The 17,500-nt window shown below is 34.5% G+C and overlaps 1 protein-coding gene across 3 annotated transcripts in view; it reads left to right on the top strand.

Moving 5' to 3' along the window:
• The window catches only part of sptbn1 (spectrin, beta, non-erythrocytic 1), a 109,421-nt gene that overhangs the window by 42,192 nt on the left and 49,729 nt on the right, over positions 1-17,500 (top strand). For 2 of the 3 annotated variants that reach the window (XM_082155721.1, XM_082155722.1), the window contains exon 3: positions 17,484-17,500. This exon is cut by the window's right edge and continues 135 nt beyond it. In XM_082155721.1, coding sequence (XP_082011847.1) covers positions 17,484-17,500 — 17 coding nt within the window. Of the gene's footprint in view, positions 1-6,105; positions 6,688-17,483 lie in introns of those variants that run through there. The other variant, XM_082155723.1, reaches the window with a different exon arrangement.

The following is a 17,500-nucleotide window of genomic DNA, read 5'->3' as shown; positions in this document are numbered from 1 at the left end:
TGCTGGAGGTCCTGGACTTCTTGTTCAGATACATGGCATTGTGGATTCTATCAAATATCAACAGATAAAAAATCAAAACCTGACGCCTTCTGCTAGAAATCTTATAATGGGCCGTGGTTGGATCTTCCATCAGGACAACGATCCAAAACAAACATCAAAATCAAAACAAAAATTTGTTGTGGAGCACAAAATGAAGCTTCTGCCATGACCGTCTCAGTCCCCTGACCTGATGAGTGGAGTGAACTGAAGAGGAGAAGCACCAACATGGATCTGGGAATCTGAAGGATCTGGAGAGATTCTGTGTGGAGGAATGGTCTCTGATCTCTTGTCAGTTATTCTCCAAATTCATCAGGCATTATAGGAGAAGAGTCAGAGCTGTTATCTTGGCAAAAGGAGATTGCAAAAAGTATTTAATAAAAGGGTTTCAATAATTGTGGCCAACGTGTTTTGGAGAAAAACATTTATTTCATAATGTGATTTTCCCCCCACTTTCAATTCTTTTACTTCAATGAAAGGTTAGAATTTTGCGCATTTTTTGAATGAAAGATCACAAGGATAATCGATGCAGATTTATTTTTTACAGCCAATTTTGATCATATTTACCAGGGGGTTCAATAATTGTGGAGGGCACTGTAATTGTGGGCTGGAATGTCCTGGTTTGCGTGTTTGTATGGTTGTTCATCTCATAAGAGAAAGGAAACACCCACAGACCCCCTGTCCTTCCTCTATCCGTCCCTTCCGGAGTCCGTCGGCCAGATGTCTGGAAAATCACCCCACTTTAGATCATCATAATACTCAGAAACACACCGTATCCAGACACTATCCAGACGTTATGGGCTTTGCTGAAATCAGCACTCTCGAGTTCAGTGTCGAGGAAGAGCAGTTGTGTTGCGTTACAACCCGAATCCCTCTGGAATTGTGGGATTGTGCAAGTACATTTTTATAAGATCACAGCGGAGCATCATGTGAAATTTGGCCTTCGTTGACTTGCCAAAGCAGCGATTATCCCAGCGCCAGCAGAAACAAGCATTACATACGTTTATCCTCATGTGAGAGAGAAACAACACATCTGACATGCATTTGTGGGAAATCTGCGTTCATGCTGTTCACTGTTCATGGTCAGTTTCACATCGCTCTTTATCATGCTGAGATATCAGAATATTCATGTAGAAGTACTGGTATTGATTAGAAAAGGTCATGTGATATGAATCCACTATTAAGGCCTGTTCTATGAAAGTAGAATAATGTCAAATGTTTTTGAAATAAAAAGCCTGTTGAATTGCACTACTTGAAAAAAAATAGGCATTGCATTAACCATGCTTGCATTTTAATGCATTGTATTTTTAGTGCTTACATTTTTATGGGCTGAAATTCAACATGGTTGAATATTTAAGCTGTGAATATTTCAATTAAAAACATTTCAAACACCTTTTCATTATAAAAAATTCAATAATCCATATTCACCTTTCATATTTCACTTCCAAAATATTCAAACTGTTTAAAAATACAACCAATAATATTCAACAGGCAATTTTCGGTCCATTTTATTTCGCTTTGCAAATTCGCTTCCACAAATTCAGTGGTTCAAATTCGACAGTAAATTCAACATTGACGTCCAGGAACTGCAGGAAAAGCAGTAGATTGCCGAGCATACTCTCCATCTGCTGTTAGTCTACCTCACCAGCAGGGGGTGCAAAAGCGCGTGTTGAAGACCAGCAACAGTTAGAACAAGTCATTCATTTCATTCATAAAACTCATTTACAGCAATGTAAGTGTATTTGTGATTATTATGACGGCTGTTTTATGTTAAATTCAGTGTCTTCACGGTTACTTTTCCTGTGTAGCCTACATGCATTTTTCTCTACCGTGAACGAGATTATAATGTTATTCCCCGATGCGGATATACAGATCCAATGTTACATTTTTGAGGTTGACATATATTTCTCTTGGTTGTTTAGTTGCCTTAACTTTATATTGTGGCGATGTGCTGCATGCAGGCTATTAGGGTTTCCCTCAATACTTAAGGATTCCCCTGCTGGATATATACAACGCTTAACGTAGCTTAATGGACTACAGTGATGTAAAAGACCAAACTCGCAGGCAAGCAGATGGACTCAGAATAACGCGCAAAGCTTAATGCTGAGCGTTTCCCAGTGATAGACTGGCATACAGATGGCTTGATGTTGGACATTCGCACATTTAGGGACCGTCTCTAAAGTGTATACGACTTTGGTATACACGTTTCTAACTCCGATAGCATTTGAATAGAACGACTTACAGTCATAAAACCAACTGTAAAGTGTTCATTTAGTGTCAGGCATAATGCGCACCCTTTGGATTTTTTGATATTTATTCAAATAAATGTAAGTTTGCTATTGAAGTTAGAAACGTGTATGCCAATGTTGTATGCAACTTTAGAGACGATCCCTAAATGTGCGAATGTCCAATATCAAGCCAATTTTTACATTTAGTCATTTAGCAGACGCTTTTATCCAAAGGGATTTACAGTTAAACTAACAATAGGAGGACAATATGCAAGTGCTGTGACAGTTTAAGCTAATGCAATACACGTATGCATACTATATGTATGTGTTGATTTTATGCCAGTATATCACGAAACGCTCAGCATGAAACTTTGCACGTTAAGTTCATATTCTGAGTCCATCTTCTTGCCTGTAGCCTATAAAGCCTACAGCCTACTTCCCTAATAAGGTGCAAGATTGGTCTTTCATATCACTGTATCAACGGAAGGGAAATCCTTGAGTATGAGGTATTGAGGGAAACCGATTATAATCCTGTTCATGGTAGAGAAAGCTGATGACATGTAGAATACACAGGGAAAGTAACAATGAAGTTATTGAATGAAACATAAACACAGCTTTTGTGTGTTTATCATCTTTTCCGCATATACTGACACAGATAATCATTTTCATTTTATGAATGAATGTCTTCGTCAGCAACAAGTGCTTTTGCACCATCTGCTGGTGAGGTCGACTGACAGCAGATGGAGAGTATGCTCGGTAATCTACTGCTTTTCCTGCAGTTCCTGGACGTCAATGTTGAATTTACTGTCGAATTTGAACCACTGAATTTGTGGAAGCGAATTTGCAAAGCGAAATAAAATGGACCGAAAATTGCCTGTTGAATATTATTGGTTGTATTTTTAAACAGTTTGAATATTTTGGAAGTGAAATATGAAAGGTGAATATGGATTATTGAATTTTTAATAATGAAAGGTGTTTGAAATGTTTTTAATTGAAATATTCACAGCTTAAATATTCAACCATGTTGAATTTCAGCCCATAAAAATGTAAGCACTAAAAATACAATGCATTAAAATGCAAGCATGGTTAATGCAATGCCTATTTTTTTTCAAGTAGTGCAATTCAACAGGCTTTTTATTTCAAAAACATTTGACATTATTCTACTTTCATACTGTTCCTCTCGTATGGATTATCAAGACTAGACTGGATCATGTCATGTCATGCTCGACTTAATGCTGTTCGACAAGAGTTTGGGATCTGACCATTTTATCCATAAATCCACAGATATTTTAGCCATATCTAGAGATTCACATTTTCTCTAGAAATTATACAAATCTATTTGGACATACAAAAATGTTATGCTCATCATTTAAAATACATTTTAAAATAATAATAATAATAAAAAAAATTTATAAAAAATATATATATATTTTTTTACATTTATAAAATGTATAAATAGATTTTTTCCCTTGTCAGCATTAAAAGAAATTGAGTTTTATTTTTACAATATTTATTATTATACAGTATATCATCAGATATTATAAAATATAATATAATATAATATAATATAATATAATATAATTATTTAATATGCCTTTATCTTTTAAATATAATATTTTCAAATAATTGTATTATTATTACATTTTTTACTTTTATAAAATGTATAAATTAGTTTCCCCCTTTATTTTAGCATCACATTTTTGGGGGTTTTACTGTTAAAATATGTATCATTATGTAATATAATATCATATAATATGCTTTTATCTTTTAAATATAATATTTTTAAATAATTGTATTGTTGTTATTCATTTTTTTACATTTATTAAATGTATAAATATTTTTTTCCCTTTATTTTGGCTTCACATTTTTCCGGCTTTTATTGTTAAAATATTTATCATTATATATCTTCAAATAATATAATATAATATAATATAATATAATATAATATAATATAATATAATGTACATATACTTTAATCTTAAAAAAAAAAAAAAACGATTTTTAAATCATTTTATCATTGAAACGATTGGGAATGAATGGAAATCCACACACACACACACACACACACACACACACACACACACACACACACACACACACACACACACAGTTAGGGTTAGGGTGTGTATCGCCCTTCATTTCCCATAATTTGCTGATATATAATTCATCCGATTATCTCCAGGTTATTCCACGGAGTGTGTGCGTGTTTGAGAGTAAGCGCTCCTTTATCGTGGGCTGTGTCTCGCGGCGCGAGGGATGATTTCAGCTCTGAGAGTCAGACACACACTTGTGACAGAGAACACAAGTGCAGACGGAGGTGAATTAAGCGCGCTGAGGACACGTGGACGTCTTGTGACTTCAAAATGACACAACTGACTGTGTTTCTGCACAAATATCCCTCTCACTGCGGGCCCAGATCCACCAGAACAGCCTCGGGCCGCGATCCCACGCTAGACACTCCGAGGAATAAACCAACATTTGTTTCATTTGGAAATACAGGATCATGGGACACATTTGGTCACATTATAGCTTATCTCATGGTTCCTTGAGGATGCTGTCTTGTGGAAAGAGGGATTATTTTTTTAAGTACGATGGCGTACCGTGTAAATAATAGTATATTAATATAGTATTCATTCAGTATGATATATATATATATATCTCATATCACATACTTTTTAATGAAAGAGCAGAACATTTGACATTTTTATTTTTCAGTAGCACTTTATTTTACAGCCCTGTCCTATAATAAGTACATATTATGTACTTATTATAGTAATTACAATATTTGGGTGATAACTATCTATAGGTACTAACCCTGAACCTAACCTTAACCAATGTTGTTACCTTATATTAACCAGCACTTTTAAGTACGTGCACGTATTGTAAAATAAAGTGCAACCTATTTTTCTAATAAAAATGTTAATAGAAATTGGGGTTATAAATGTTTGCCTGAAATAAGCTAAAGTAAAAATGTCATAAAAATGACAAAAACACATTCAATTAATAAAACATAAACAAAAATGTGCCTGTTATTCACGTTTTTATTCTGAATGTCAATGAGCAAATTTAGTTGGAATTCTAAAGAAAACAACATAAACCTCTTTCTTCATTTAGCAGAAACAAATGCTTGATGTGTGCCAGGAACACTGTTGCTGACAGAAAACAAACCAGCGTTTTATTGCTTGATTTATAACATTTCATGCAGCGTTTCATATCAGCGCTCCACTCTCATAAAAACACTCCTTAGGTGCCTGTAAATATCCCATGATCCTTTTTGGCTTTTAATTCACCATTGAGGGCCTTAGTTTGCATAATCCTGCTTTTTATAATGTTTAAGACCCGTAACGAAAAGCAGACGTGAGAGTGTTTCGCCATCGTGACAGTTCGTCTGTGTGTCCTGGATCCTGACGTAGCCGTGTGAGTGAGATTCCTGAGTGGGAATTACAGCAGATGTTTGTTTTACAGCGGAGTGCAATTCAACAGGCAAACTTTGAGAAGTAGTTCAAAGTCTGCATTCATGGCAGAGTCTCTCCTCACCTTGCAAACAGATGGACGGCGGGAGGGGGGGGGGACACGAGGAGGAGGCCAATGGAATTTCAGGCAAACGGAATTTTAAGCAAATGGAATTTTAGGGAAATGGAATTCTGGACAGGATGCAAGTCAGTCCAACATTCCAAAAAGGCCATTCCGCATTTCTAATGCGCCTTTGCATGTGTTGCATGACTTTTAAATAACAATGCGTGGAAATGAGCCGACTTCCTGCTCTTTGTCCTCCCCCATCTCATCCGGAGACTTGGTACGGCCCGTCTTCTCCTCCTCCTCCTCCTCTTTCATTGTAATGAGGTGGTGACATCATGTGCAAACACACAGGCTGGTGAAATTACAACCCTCTTGCCCTCCTCTTCTGCTCCGTTACAGGAGTCTCACAGAAACCCTTCCATTGACTCCTGCAGATTCAGAGCGGGTCGGTCTCAAGCGGGTCGGCTCGAGGAGTGTGTGGGCAAGCCATCCTCTGAGTCCGAGTGTGTGTGTGTGTGTGTGACCGGAGGAGGGGCGTTTGTGTGTGTGCTGGAGTTTTTTGTGTGGGGGAGACGCTTCTTTTGAATGGGAAGACGAACAAGCATGCACGTCTCCTTTAGGACATTAGTCTGGGACGGAAACCTCTTGCTCTTTGGATATCTTTCGTTTTAAAGAGGAGCAGAAATAAGCCTCTCGGAGCTTTTCCTCGTCTTTTCCCGCTGTTGTTCCTTCTCATTCCGTGGTTTTCTGGGAGGAATCTGGGAATAGTTTCCCTCTCGGTCAGGGATCATGGATTTGGAGTGGGAGTCCGGGGCCCCCGAGGGCTTTTACCAGGAGCCGAGCTTCCCCGCGCAAATGCCTTTCAACTACAACCAGCTCGAGGGGCGTTTCAAGCAGCTGCAAGGTAAGATGCGTCCCGGATGTGGGAATGCATTGTTTACAGGCGTTGCTACGCTGAGCACCGTTATGATGCCGATTCATTAGTTTTCCTTCAGCACTGCAGCTGTAATTTTATAGATGCACAGAATATGCATTGAAAGCATGGGTTTATAGATGCATAGAATGCATTGGTTTATGGTTTATAGATGCATAGAATATGCATTGAATGCATTGGTTTATAGATGCACAGAATGCATTGGTTTATAGATGCACAGAATGCATTGGTTTATAGATGCACAGAATGCATTGGTTTATAGATGCATTGAAAGCAGGGGTTTGTGTTTTACTCTCCCTGTAATCCTCACTGAAAGGGTGTCTGGTGGAATTGGGAGTTGCAGACTGGATTAGTGCAAAGGATTTTACATGGTCAGTTTTTTTTTTTGTTGCATGCTTTTCATGCAAACATGCAACTTCTGTGCTTAACCTCCCTTCCCCAAAATCCCCGGGATCCGAGTCAACAAGGGGGCTGAATGGCCCGTCATAGACAACAATGGAAAACCCGGGGAAGGTGGGAGTGGTTGTTTTGTTCTGCTGACTATCACACTGATAGTGGCATGTTTTTTAAAGCTGCGGCTTCATATGCATTTGAATCGCGAGTGCTAATGAGTCCAGCCGTTTACAATAAGACACACATGAGGCCTTTACTGTTACTCATTGTTCACTCTCAGAAAAATGGGTGCAAAAGCTGTCACTAGGATTGTACCCTTTAAAAAGGTTCTAATATTTACTATTTAGGTACTAATATGTGCACTTTTAGTGCCAATATGTGCCTAATATGCACTTTTTAGGTACAAATGTTCATCTTTTGAAAAGGTACCGCCCCAGTGAGAGCGTTTGTACCTTGAATAGTTTGACAAAGCAGTCGCATTGTACCATGCATGACTGTTGTGGACACATTGCATTCACCAACCTGGTTTTGCAGCTCGAGAAATTGTGTGTTAGTCGCATCTTTTCTAATTGTGTGTAAATCAATAGATGTGCACTAGGCATTCGGCACTTCACACACTCAGCGATTTCACACGCTTACGCCATTGCTTTCGTTTGCCTTTACTGTAGTGCACATGTCTTCCCAGAGCTCTGGTTTGGGGGTTTGAGTCTCAATGCATGCTCTTACACATCGCTTCTTTTAAACCAAAGCAAGCATTTTAAGAGTCATGCATGCCTGATGAGATTGCACAAGTTTGTTTAGTATGAAACGAGTCATTGCTTTGTTATCAGTTAATAAGTAAACGTCGATGAATCACGGCTCAGTTTTTGAGGTCATGCTGGTGAGGTCGGATGAGAAATGGATACTCTAGATGGGCTGAAAACGCTGAGATACGTCTACATTACACATTTAGCAGATGATTTTATCTAAAGAAATGTGTTTGTGTGCAGATAATCAGTAGCTCAGGTTAACCATGCACTTATTTTAAGTAGTTTAATGATGAAAACTTGACCTTTTACCTGTGCTATAATAGACTGACTAATTCAGCTTCACCTCAGGGTTGTAAATAACTTAATATGGTAGATAAACCGTATTGCCGTCACCACCCAAATACTTTAAAATTCGTCATGCATAATTCACAATTTTAGTTTTTCGACTTCAAAATTTCCCAGTTTAATTCAATGGATTACTTGCCTTTTCTTTCTGAGTGAGTTTTTTCTTTTAATGTCAACTGCATGCGACTTTAGCTCAGGCTTGTGTACCGATAGCACATATTAGATTGCATTTGCTTTCATACTTGACATGTAGCATCTTGTTCCTCAGATGTGATGGTTTGATATTAAGATATTTAGAAGTTGCAACCCCGCCAAAGTCAAGAAGTTCTGTGTTTTATTATGCATCTTAAAAATCAATGCAAACTACACAAGAGCATTCTTCAAACCCTCCTGACAGAAGAGATTATAGCCAAGATAAATGACAGATTCTTGGATTTCTGGTGCTATTGTGGACCGACTTCAATAGTCTAAACACATGATCCTGACAGCTTCTATGTGCACAGATAGTTTACTGACGGTAAGACTGCGTCCAGCTGATGTTGGACCGACTCAAACAGACCTCGATAGGACAGTTTTGCTCATGGGGTTCGTGCCGAAGCAGAGCTTTTGTCGTTGTGTGTCTTGCTGCCAAGCCGTCTGGTCTCCTCAATGACCTTCTGTTGGGCTGTTGGCAGAGATACGCCACTGAAAGCGAGGCCGAGTGAGACGTCTGAATGGTCCGGGTCAGTGTGAGGATGTTTGACTCACTCAATGGCCTGTCATGATGAAGCCACGCTGATGTAAACTTCTCAGTTGGAAACTCAGGAAACTCAGCTGGGCGTTCAAAGATACGTGACGCCATGAATCACTGAAGCCTTTCCTGCACTGAACACTCACTCAGAGGTCATTGTGTGACACCCTAAAAAATTAAGGTTTCCAATTAGAATCACGTTTCATTTCACAAAACTTTTTTTTTTTTCATTGCACATGTTTCATTTCATTCGAAAACTTGTTTTGGCCAGTGATTCTAGTATTATTTATATTCTGTCATATTTTGAATTAGCCTTTGTGCTTTTGTAATTTATATATATATATATATTTTATTTATAAATATTTCTATATAGCTCTAATTTTAGTCTTCAACTTCAACTTAATTATTAAATTTCTAAGTTCAAATTTAAGCTTTCAGGTAATATTTATTTATATTATATTTTATTTCAGCTTAAGTTCAGTTACATTTTTTATATTTTAAGATTTAATACAAGTTTAAGCTTTCAGGTTTTATTTATATTGCATTTTATTTCAGCTTAATTTCAGTTACTGAAAACAATGTTTTATATTTTTTATTTTAGTGAATTTTTTTTTGTTCTACATTTATTTTATTTTATTCAATATAATATATTTTTTTTATTATTTATTTAAATGTATTTTTATAAAAAAAAATGTTTTTACTTTTATTTCAGCTTTATTTCAGTTACTGAAAACAACACCATTTGCATAATTTTACTTGCTAAATGTTTGGAAATGATTGGATGGGGGAAAAGTGTCTCTATAAGACCTTAAAAAATTATGATAAAACAATAAGTGGCATTGATAACATCAGCTGGAAAATAAAGTTATGCAGTGTTTTTTTCTCCAAAGAATCATAGCAACTCAAGAACACGATACAGCCAGAAATGGTAAACATTTAAAAAAAATTATGGATGCGAAACTCTGAGAAAAGGTTATGAGCACAAATGCAAATGAATAGTAAGCGTTGTGTTGTTGCCCTCGGCACATCTGCAGTGATGCACTCGAGCGCATCCTCGCTTCTGTGTGTCGTGTGTCTCTGAAACTAAGGGTGGAGTTTAAACCAGTCAACCTGAAACTGGGCAGATTGAGCTGGAGATATTACACCTGTGATCGCTTGACAGACTCCTCATACTCTCTTAGTCCTCAGTTCAGTTTATCAACAGCTCTGTTCCAAACTCTAGCACCCTATATATATATATAGGCAGCAAATGTAAACTAATAAGTGAGTGATTTGGAGTGATTTCTGACCATTAGCTCACATTATCATGGACTGTAAACCTGGAGTCTGTTCCCTCGTGAGACAGAATGTTCCTGGTGAAGCGGGTCATTCATCGCTGTCTCTCCGTAACACTGGAGGAACTGTGAGGTCCCACAACAGGAATGTCATCACTTAAAATATGGCATGATAAACATGCATCTCCTTCCCATGTGACAAATGACAAGCTGTATATATATTCTTACTTTCTTATAATGATGGAAATATATTCATATACATAAAAATCTACTATATTATATATATATAAAAAAAAAACTTTTTTAATACAGTTATAAAATATTTTTATATTTTATAAATTTAATATTTATATATTTTATATTTATTTATGTTATGTATATTTTATGTTTTTATATATATTTAAATATATATATATATATATATATATATATATATAAAATAATAAAATATATATAGAAATATTTCAGAATACTAATATATATATATATATATATATATTACAGAAATTTTATTTAAGAAAATTTTCCAGCCCTAAATATTTTTTTTTTACCAGCCATGAAATGTTTATTGCATTTTGCATAAATAAAAAAAATTCTAAAAATATTTGTTAAAAAATTAAATTTAAAAATGTAAAAAAAAAATGTTTTCAAAACTTATTCCGTGAAGAGCAATGAGTGATTGTTCTTTGTCTTTTGTTGTAAAAAAACAAAGACAGCAGCAGGTTTATTATGTTTATTATGTTTATTAGGCTGCTGTCCCTTTAAGAGCTAATGCACGGATCCAATATACTGATACACACGCATTTTATTTCTCAACTGTTTTCTTCCAGTTAAGACATACACTTCTGTTTACAAGCATACTTGCCAAGATGGGCATTCTGACATAATTACATAAAGAAGGCATGAAAGAGAGGTCAAACATAAACATAAATCCACTCAACATTCTATTTTGCCCAAAAATACCTTACAATGTTGTCTTTATGAGCCTGTTTTACGCTGCATGTGTTTCTCATCAGCGCACGCATTAACTGCCTCTAAAATATGTCAAACCTCACATCTTTATTATTTTTGCCCTTGTTTCGAATGCTCAGACTGTGTGTTGTGGTTTTAGCCAGAAGTGTTGAAACTCTAGGGTTATTTTCGAGCCGAGTGCTGAACGTGATACGGTGACCTCAGAGATCTGTCCACTCCGCAGGAAGTCTTAGGAATTCCATTCTGCTGACGCTTACGCCACGGGAAGCAGATAAATCAGGGGAAAAGAGGAAAACACCCATCGACTATTCCATGGCTGCGCTTGCGTTTGATTTTTTTAATGATTTATCATCTCAGTAGAAAATGTTTCGTATGAAAAGCTGATCTCACTTATCTCTGACCCCAGATTTGACCCTCTCGTGTTTCCGTATCGAGATGTTGTGCAACATCTCGTTTCCAGGAGGTTTGATGGGAGGAATGCTGTGGTCTGGTCTTTTTCATTTCATTGGAATTCATGTTCAGACTGATTCAAAATAATATATTATGATTACTTTTTTGTTCTTTCAGGGTTGGACAAACCCATGTATTGGCTGACCGTAATGAATATAAATCCTGAAATGTAATTACAAACACTTGATATGGACTACCGTTCAAAAGTTTAAAAATAACACTTTATTTAGCAGTGTAACACAAATGCTTTTTTTATTTTTTTATTTTTTATCTTGGAAAAATGTATTGCCATTTCCACCAAAATATGAACTTGTTTTCAACACTGATAATAATCATAAATGTTTCTTGATCATCAAATCCTCATATTAGAGTGATTTCTGAAGGATCATGTGACACTGAAGACTGGAGTAATGATGCTGAAAATTCTGCAGAATAAATTACACTTTACTAAATATTCACATAGAAAAAACGCTATTCTAAATTGAAATAATATTTTACTATTTTTAACGTATTTTTGATCAAATAAACGAAGCCAACTTTTGAACACTAGTGCATGTCTAAATCCCTTAAATTTGTGCATTTTTTGCATGATCCGACTTTTTGTTCCTGATAGTTTGATCATATTGTTTCCCCTGAAAGTAAAGACAATACTATCTGTGTGTTGCAGGATAGGGTGTGGTTTGTTTTGAGGTCAGCAAACAAAGATTTTGAGGATGCAGGAAACGCCAATAAATCAACAGTCCCTGAACTCTCACAGCCCACATCAGATAGAAGAGAACATCTCACTGACTCATTCTGTATTCACTATCAACCTTTGAAACGTCAGCGTGGAAGTGGAGGTTATATTTCTAGAATGCATGTTAATTCAATAGAGAATTCAGTTTTACAGTGTTCTCCTTATTGAAATATACTAGTATGAACCATTTATGCATGAGCTTTAGCTTATACTGTCACTGTGACTAGTTTGACCTCCTGACCTGATCAACGAGCCAGACTCCAGTATTGATTTATCTTAGATGCTCAAAGGCAAATGTTGCCTGACATTTAGTTGACTTTGCCATTGCACTCAAAATATATTAAATCCCATTTTCTGGATATTTTCTTTCCACATAAGAATACTTGTATGCAACCTCCTTCGAAGATTTAACAGCAAACCCACCAGTTTTTATTTATTTAATTATTTAATTAATATATACATTTTTTTATTTTTTTATTTTTTTTTTTTTTTATTTTTTTTTTTTTATTTAGTTTAACAGCAGTATTATATTCAAAGCCATCAGTTAATTTGTTATTTTATTTCATTTTTAATTTAATTTAATTATTTTAATATTATTTTATTTTATTTTTTCATTTTTTATTTTATTGTACTTTATTTATTTTATTTTATAGATTTTTTTATAATTTTTTTTATAGATTTCAGTTGTTTCTCGTAGACAGCTTTGACACTTGAATATCCTGAGATGCTTAAATCTTCAAATTTAATGAATTAGCTCATTAAAAGTAAAGTGACATCACCGTAATGAGCAGCTGGGGGGAGAAAATGTGCTTAATCACGAAAATAATGTAAAAATGTAAAAAAATGCGCAAAAATGTCCTCAAGAATACTTGTATACAATTTCCTTTTGGTCTGATATAGCCAATGATCTTCAAGCTAGCAGGGATTTAAGAGCTCATTAACACTGGAGATGTGAGATAAGCCGTGTTTGAAGACTTTATAACACGTTCATTGATATTAAAGCAGATTTCGGTGGGATTGTAGCGCGTTTGCCCAGTGTTGAGTCCAGATGCTGCCGCATTCCTGCAGCGTTCCCTGCGGTTTGTGCCGGGCCGAGGGGAGGAACACTGACGCCATTGTTTGCCCTTCCCACAATCCTCTGGGAGGGTCCGCAGGCCCGGCTAATATGTAGCGTTTGGTGGCATTGGCTGCGATGTTATCGGTTCACAAAGCAGCCTTAGTTCAGCAGCACGTCAGGCCGAACCGAGGAGGAGCTCGTCAAGTCAGAAGCAGGTCGCTACCAGGTCGCCAGAAAACACAGATCGTTTCATTTCACTGATCGTTTCTCCTACACTTTCCTGAAGATCTTGAGATGCTCAAATCTTCAAATTAGACGTTCATGCAGAGGAATCGCCATTGAGAATTAGCTCAAAAGGAATTTCTTATTTTATTTTATTTTATTTTCCTAGACAGCATTGAGTAAACAGAGAACAGACATAAAAATGTAATAAAAAAAAAAGTAATTCATCTTAATTGAATTCAAATGCATTATTTTATTTTATTTTATTTTATTTTATTTTATTTTATTTTATTTTATTTTATTTTATTTTATTTTATTTTATTTTATTTTATTTTATTTTTTATTTTATTTATTTTCCTAGACAGCATTGAGTAAACAGAGAACAGACATAAAAATGTAATAATAAAAAAAAAGTAATTCATCTTAATTGAATTCAAATGCATTATTTTATTTTATTTTATTTTATTTTATTTTATTTTATTTTATTTTATTTTATTTTATTTTATTTTATTTTATTTTATTTTATTTTATTTTTATTTATTTTCCTAGACAGCATTGAGTAAACAGAGAACAGACATAAAAATTTAATTTTTACAATTAATTTGAATTTATTGAATTAAAATACTTTTTCATTATACAAATTTAATTTAATTTATTTGCAATTAAAAGTATAGCTCTTTTATAAATAGAGAATAGAGAAGAGACATAAAAAGTTTGCATATAAAAGAAAGTAATTAATCTTAATTTAATTAGAATGCATTATTTGTATTTGTATTTTTTCCATAAAAAGTATAGTTTCTCCAGACAGCACTGACAGTAAATAGAGAAGACACTTTGCTAAAGATCTTAAAACGCTCCTATAGTCGGATCAGATGTTTGAGCTGAGGAAGGAACAGAGAGTTATCTGTTTTTCCTGCTGACTCTGTTGAAATATGTAGTTTTTTCCTCATCCAGGAAAAACATGCATTCTGAAATGTTGTGGTTTGGATTGAGTTTATAAAAGTGAGTTTGCATGAACCCAGAGGAGAAGTGTGTTGCTCAGAGTTTAACAGCTCAGGAGATTTCAGGAATCTCTCACTTATATTCCATTTAAATGTCTTTGTTTCTCCAGTTTGAGATCTGGTACTTTAGACACACTGGTACTTTATCCATTTAATAATCACTGCTTTCAACGAGATAAAATTGAGATATTACACCGGCCTCATTCCAGATGTGTTTTTGAGTGTGTTTGTGATCATGCATTTGCATTGAGGTGCATTTTAACATGTGGTCCATGTTGGAGAAGAGAAAGAATCCGCCAGACGTTTCTCTGTGTGTTTATGTATGTATAGGAGTGTGTGTGAAGCTTGACATGAGAGATGAAGTCACTATGTTCTGCTTCCATCTAGAATTTGCTTTCATAGCCGTTCCGTCGCCTTTAGAGAGAATCAATCATCAGTTTTGCACATGCTGTTCAAGAATGATTCTCATTGTTTGAAGTAGAAGTCTATATAGCAGACGTACATATACAGTCTCTGCGTGAGCTTCAGAACACTTCACAAGGGTGTTATGAGTAGAAATGACACAATACAGGATGATGATTCTCACAAAAATATCAAGAACTATATATATATATATATAGTTTGTTTTGTGTATAATGCTTTGGCAGTATTGCATGTAAACACAATCATTGCCAATCAAGTGCTTTAAATTGAAATACAGTATATAAAACAAGTGATATTTTGCATGGAGAAAATAAGGCATATTTTAGGACCAAAGATATTTTAGCATTGTTATCATTATTTTATTGTTATTATCGTAACAATTAAGCACATTCACCCCAGTAAGAAGTTACCATATTGAAAATTGACATTGAGAATTAGTTTAGAGAAAACTAAAGCTTAGAAGTCAAATGAGCAGCAGGAAGTGTAAATGTGCTTAGTTATAACGAAAATAATATCACAATGCAAAAATTCTTAATGGTCCTAAAAAATTTTTTTATTTTTTTTTATTTTTTTAATTAAAAATATTTTATTTTATTTTATTTACCCAGACACCAAATCTTTTATTTTATTTTATTTTATTTACCCAGACACCAAATATTATTATTTATTTACCCAGACAATAAAAAACAATTTTAGAATATTTTTTTTTATGATTCATTATGTATATTTTTATATACATTAAAAAAAAAAAAAAAATTTATTAAATTTTTTTTTATATGATGGTGCTTTGGTCACGCACAGCTGTAGATGTGTTTGTCCTCTGTCCTGCTTCGCTGGCAGATGTTCCTCTTCCTCTGTTTGTTGGTTCTGTTGTGTGTTTCGGGTCAGACTGTCACAGACGACCTCTCCCTTCATTCTCTCCCTCCCCGTTCTCGTCTTCCTCTCATCGATCCCGGTCTCAGACGGACCCTCGCTGTGGGGGTGTGGTCGGTCTGTCGTCTTTAACACACAGGGGTCAACCAGGAAAAAGGAGGCGGGAAAACAATCGAATCAGACGCTTACGTCTGTGCGCGGACGAGGAATGCAATAACAGGAAAATTGGGAGGATTATAAATAAGTTTGTGCATTTGAACCGCTCACCCGTGGGCGGACCAGCATAAATAAACACCCTTTGTCTGCTTTACATTGTTCGCTGCGTTTGATTGGTGGAGGGATCGTCTGCTAGCACATGAATTATGGGATAATGGCTAGAAAGTGGCTGAACATTTGGCAGGGCGCACATCAGGGTTTCGGGTTGCGACATGGTTGAACGTGTGGGTTCACACAGACTATTTTAAAATCATTTGATTCTTCGTCCAAAAACAGTCATTAGTATTCGGGAATGTTTTCTGGGGGTGTCCTGGTGCAGAGTCTGTGGACCGTTACAACGGCCTCATTTCTTCCTAGGAAAACTAGTTCATTCCTGTCTAAATATAGCACATATAAAACACAGTTTCAGTTTGTAGCAGATCAATAATATGGCTAATAATAATTCATTGGATGATTTACATTACTTGTTAACCATAAATAGCACACAGCTTATTAAGTATATTACATACAATTATGGAATATTGTTTATGGGAATCATGGGAAATTTGTTAACAATATGCTTTATTTAAAGTATTGTTTAAATAATATTTTGCATTAAAATTGTATTAAGATTGAGATAATTGTATTGTTATTATTATTATTTTTAAATATATTTTATTTTATTAATATTTTTATATTAAATGATTTTGTATTCAAATTATTTAAAATACAATTAAGACTTATTTAAATTATTGCTTAAATAACATTTTGTATAATTAAAATAAATTTGAGAATTTTATTATTTTTATTTTTATTTATTTATTTCAAAATATATATATATATATATATTTTTTAATTTACTTACTTTTTAACTTAATTATTTTGTTTAAATAATATTTTGTTTAAAAAAAATTATTACAATAAAGAACCAAAAATAAATTGAGATAATTGTATGATTATTATCTATTTTAAAATATATTTTATTTAAATAATATTTTATAATAGTCATTTTGTATTAAAATGAATTACAATAAAAATTTTATTATTTATTTGTTTATTTTAATTTAAAATTTAATTTAATAGTATTTTAAATTAAATAATACCTGTTGATAAAAATAAAATAATAGATAATGGTGTTATTATTATTAATAATAAACTTTTGATCATTGTCTATTTTATAATTCCGGTATTGCTGTTGTAGTAGTTTTATTAAATCAATCCGCTCCAGTTCGTCACTCCAAGTCCACTCCAGTCTTTTAGAGTGATTTTCCCACAATCAGGAAGATGCTTAATAACATAACTACAAGTATAGTTATTGATAAAGTGTGTGTGTTGTCGTCCTGCAGATGAGCGAGAGGCTGTG

Source organism: Leuciscus leuciscus, assembly GCF_965113295.1.
Source record: "Leuciscus leuciscus genome assembly, chromosome: 23".
Classification (NCBI taxonomy): Eukaryota; Metazoa; Chordata; class Actinopteri; order Cypriniformes; family Leuciscidae; genus Leuciscus; species Leuciscus leuciscus.
The sequence above is the reverse complement of the archived record's forward strand: the minus strand, read 5'-3'. Positions and strand labels throughout refer to the sequence as shown.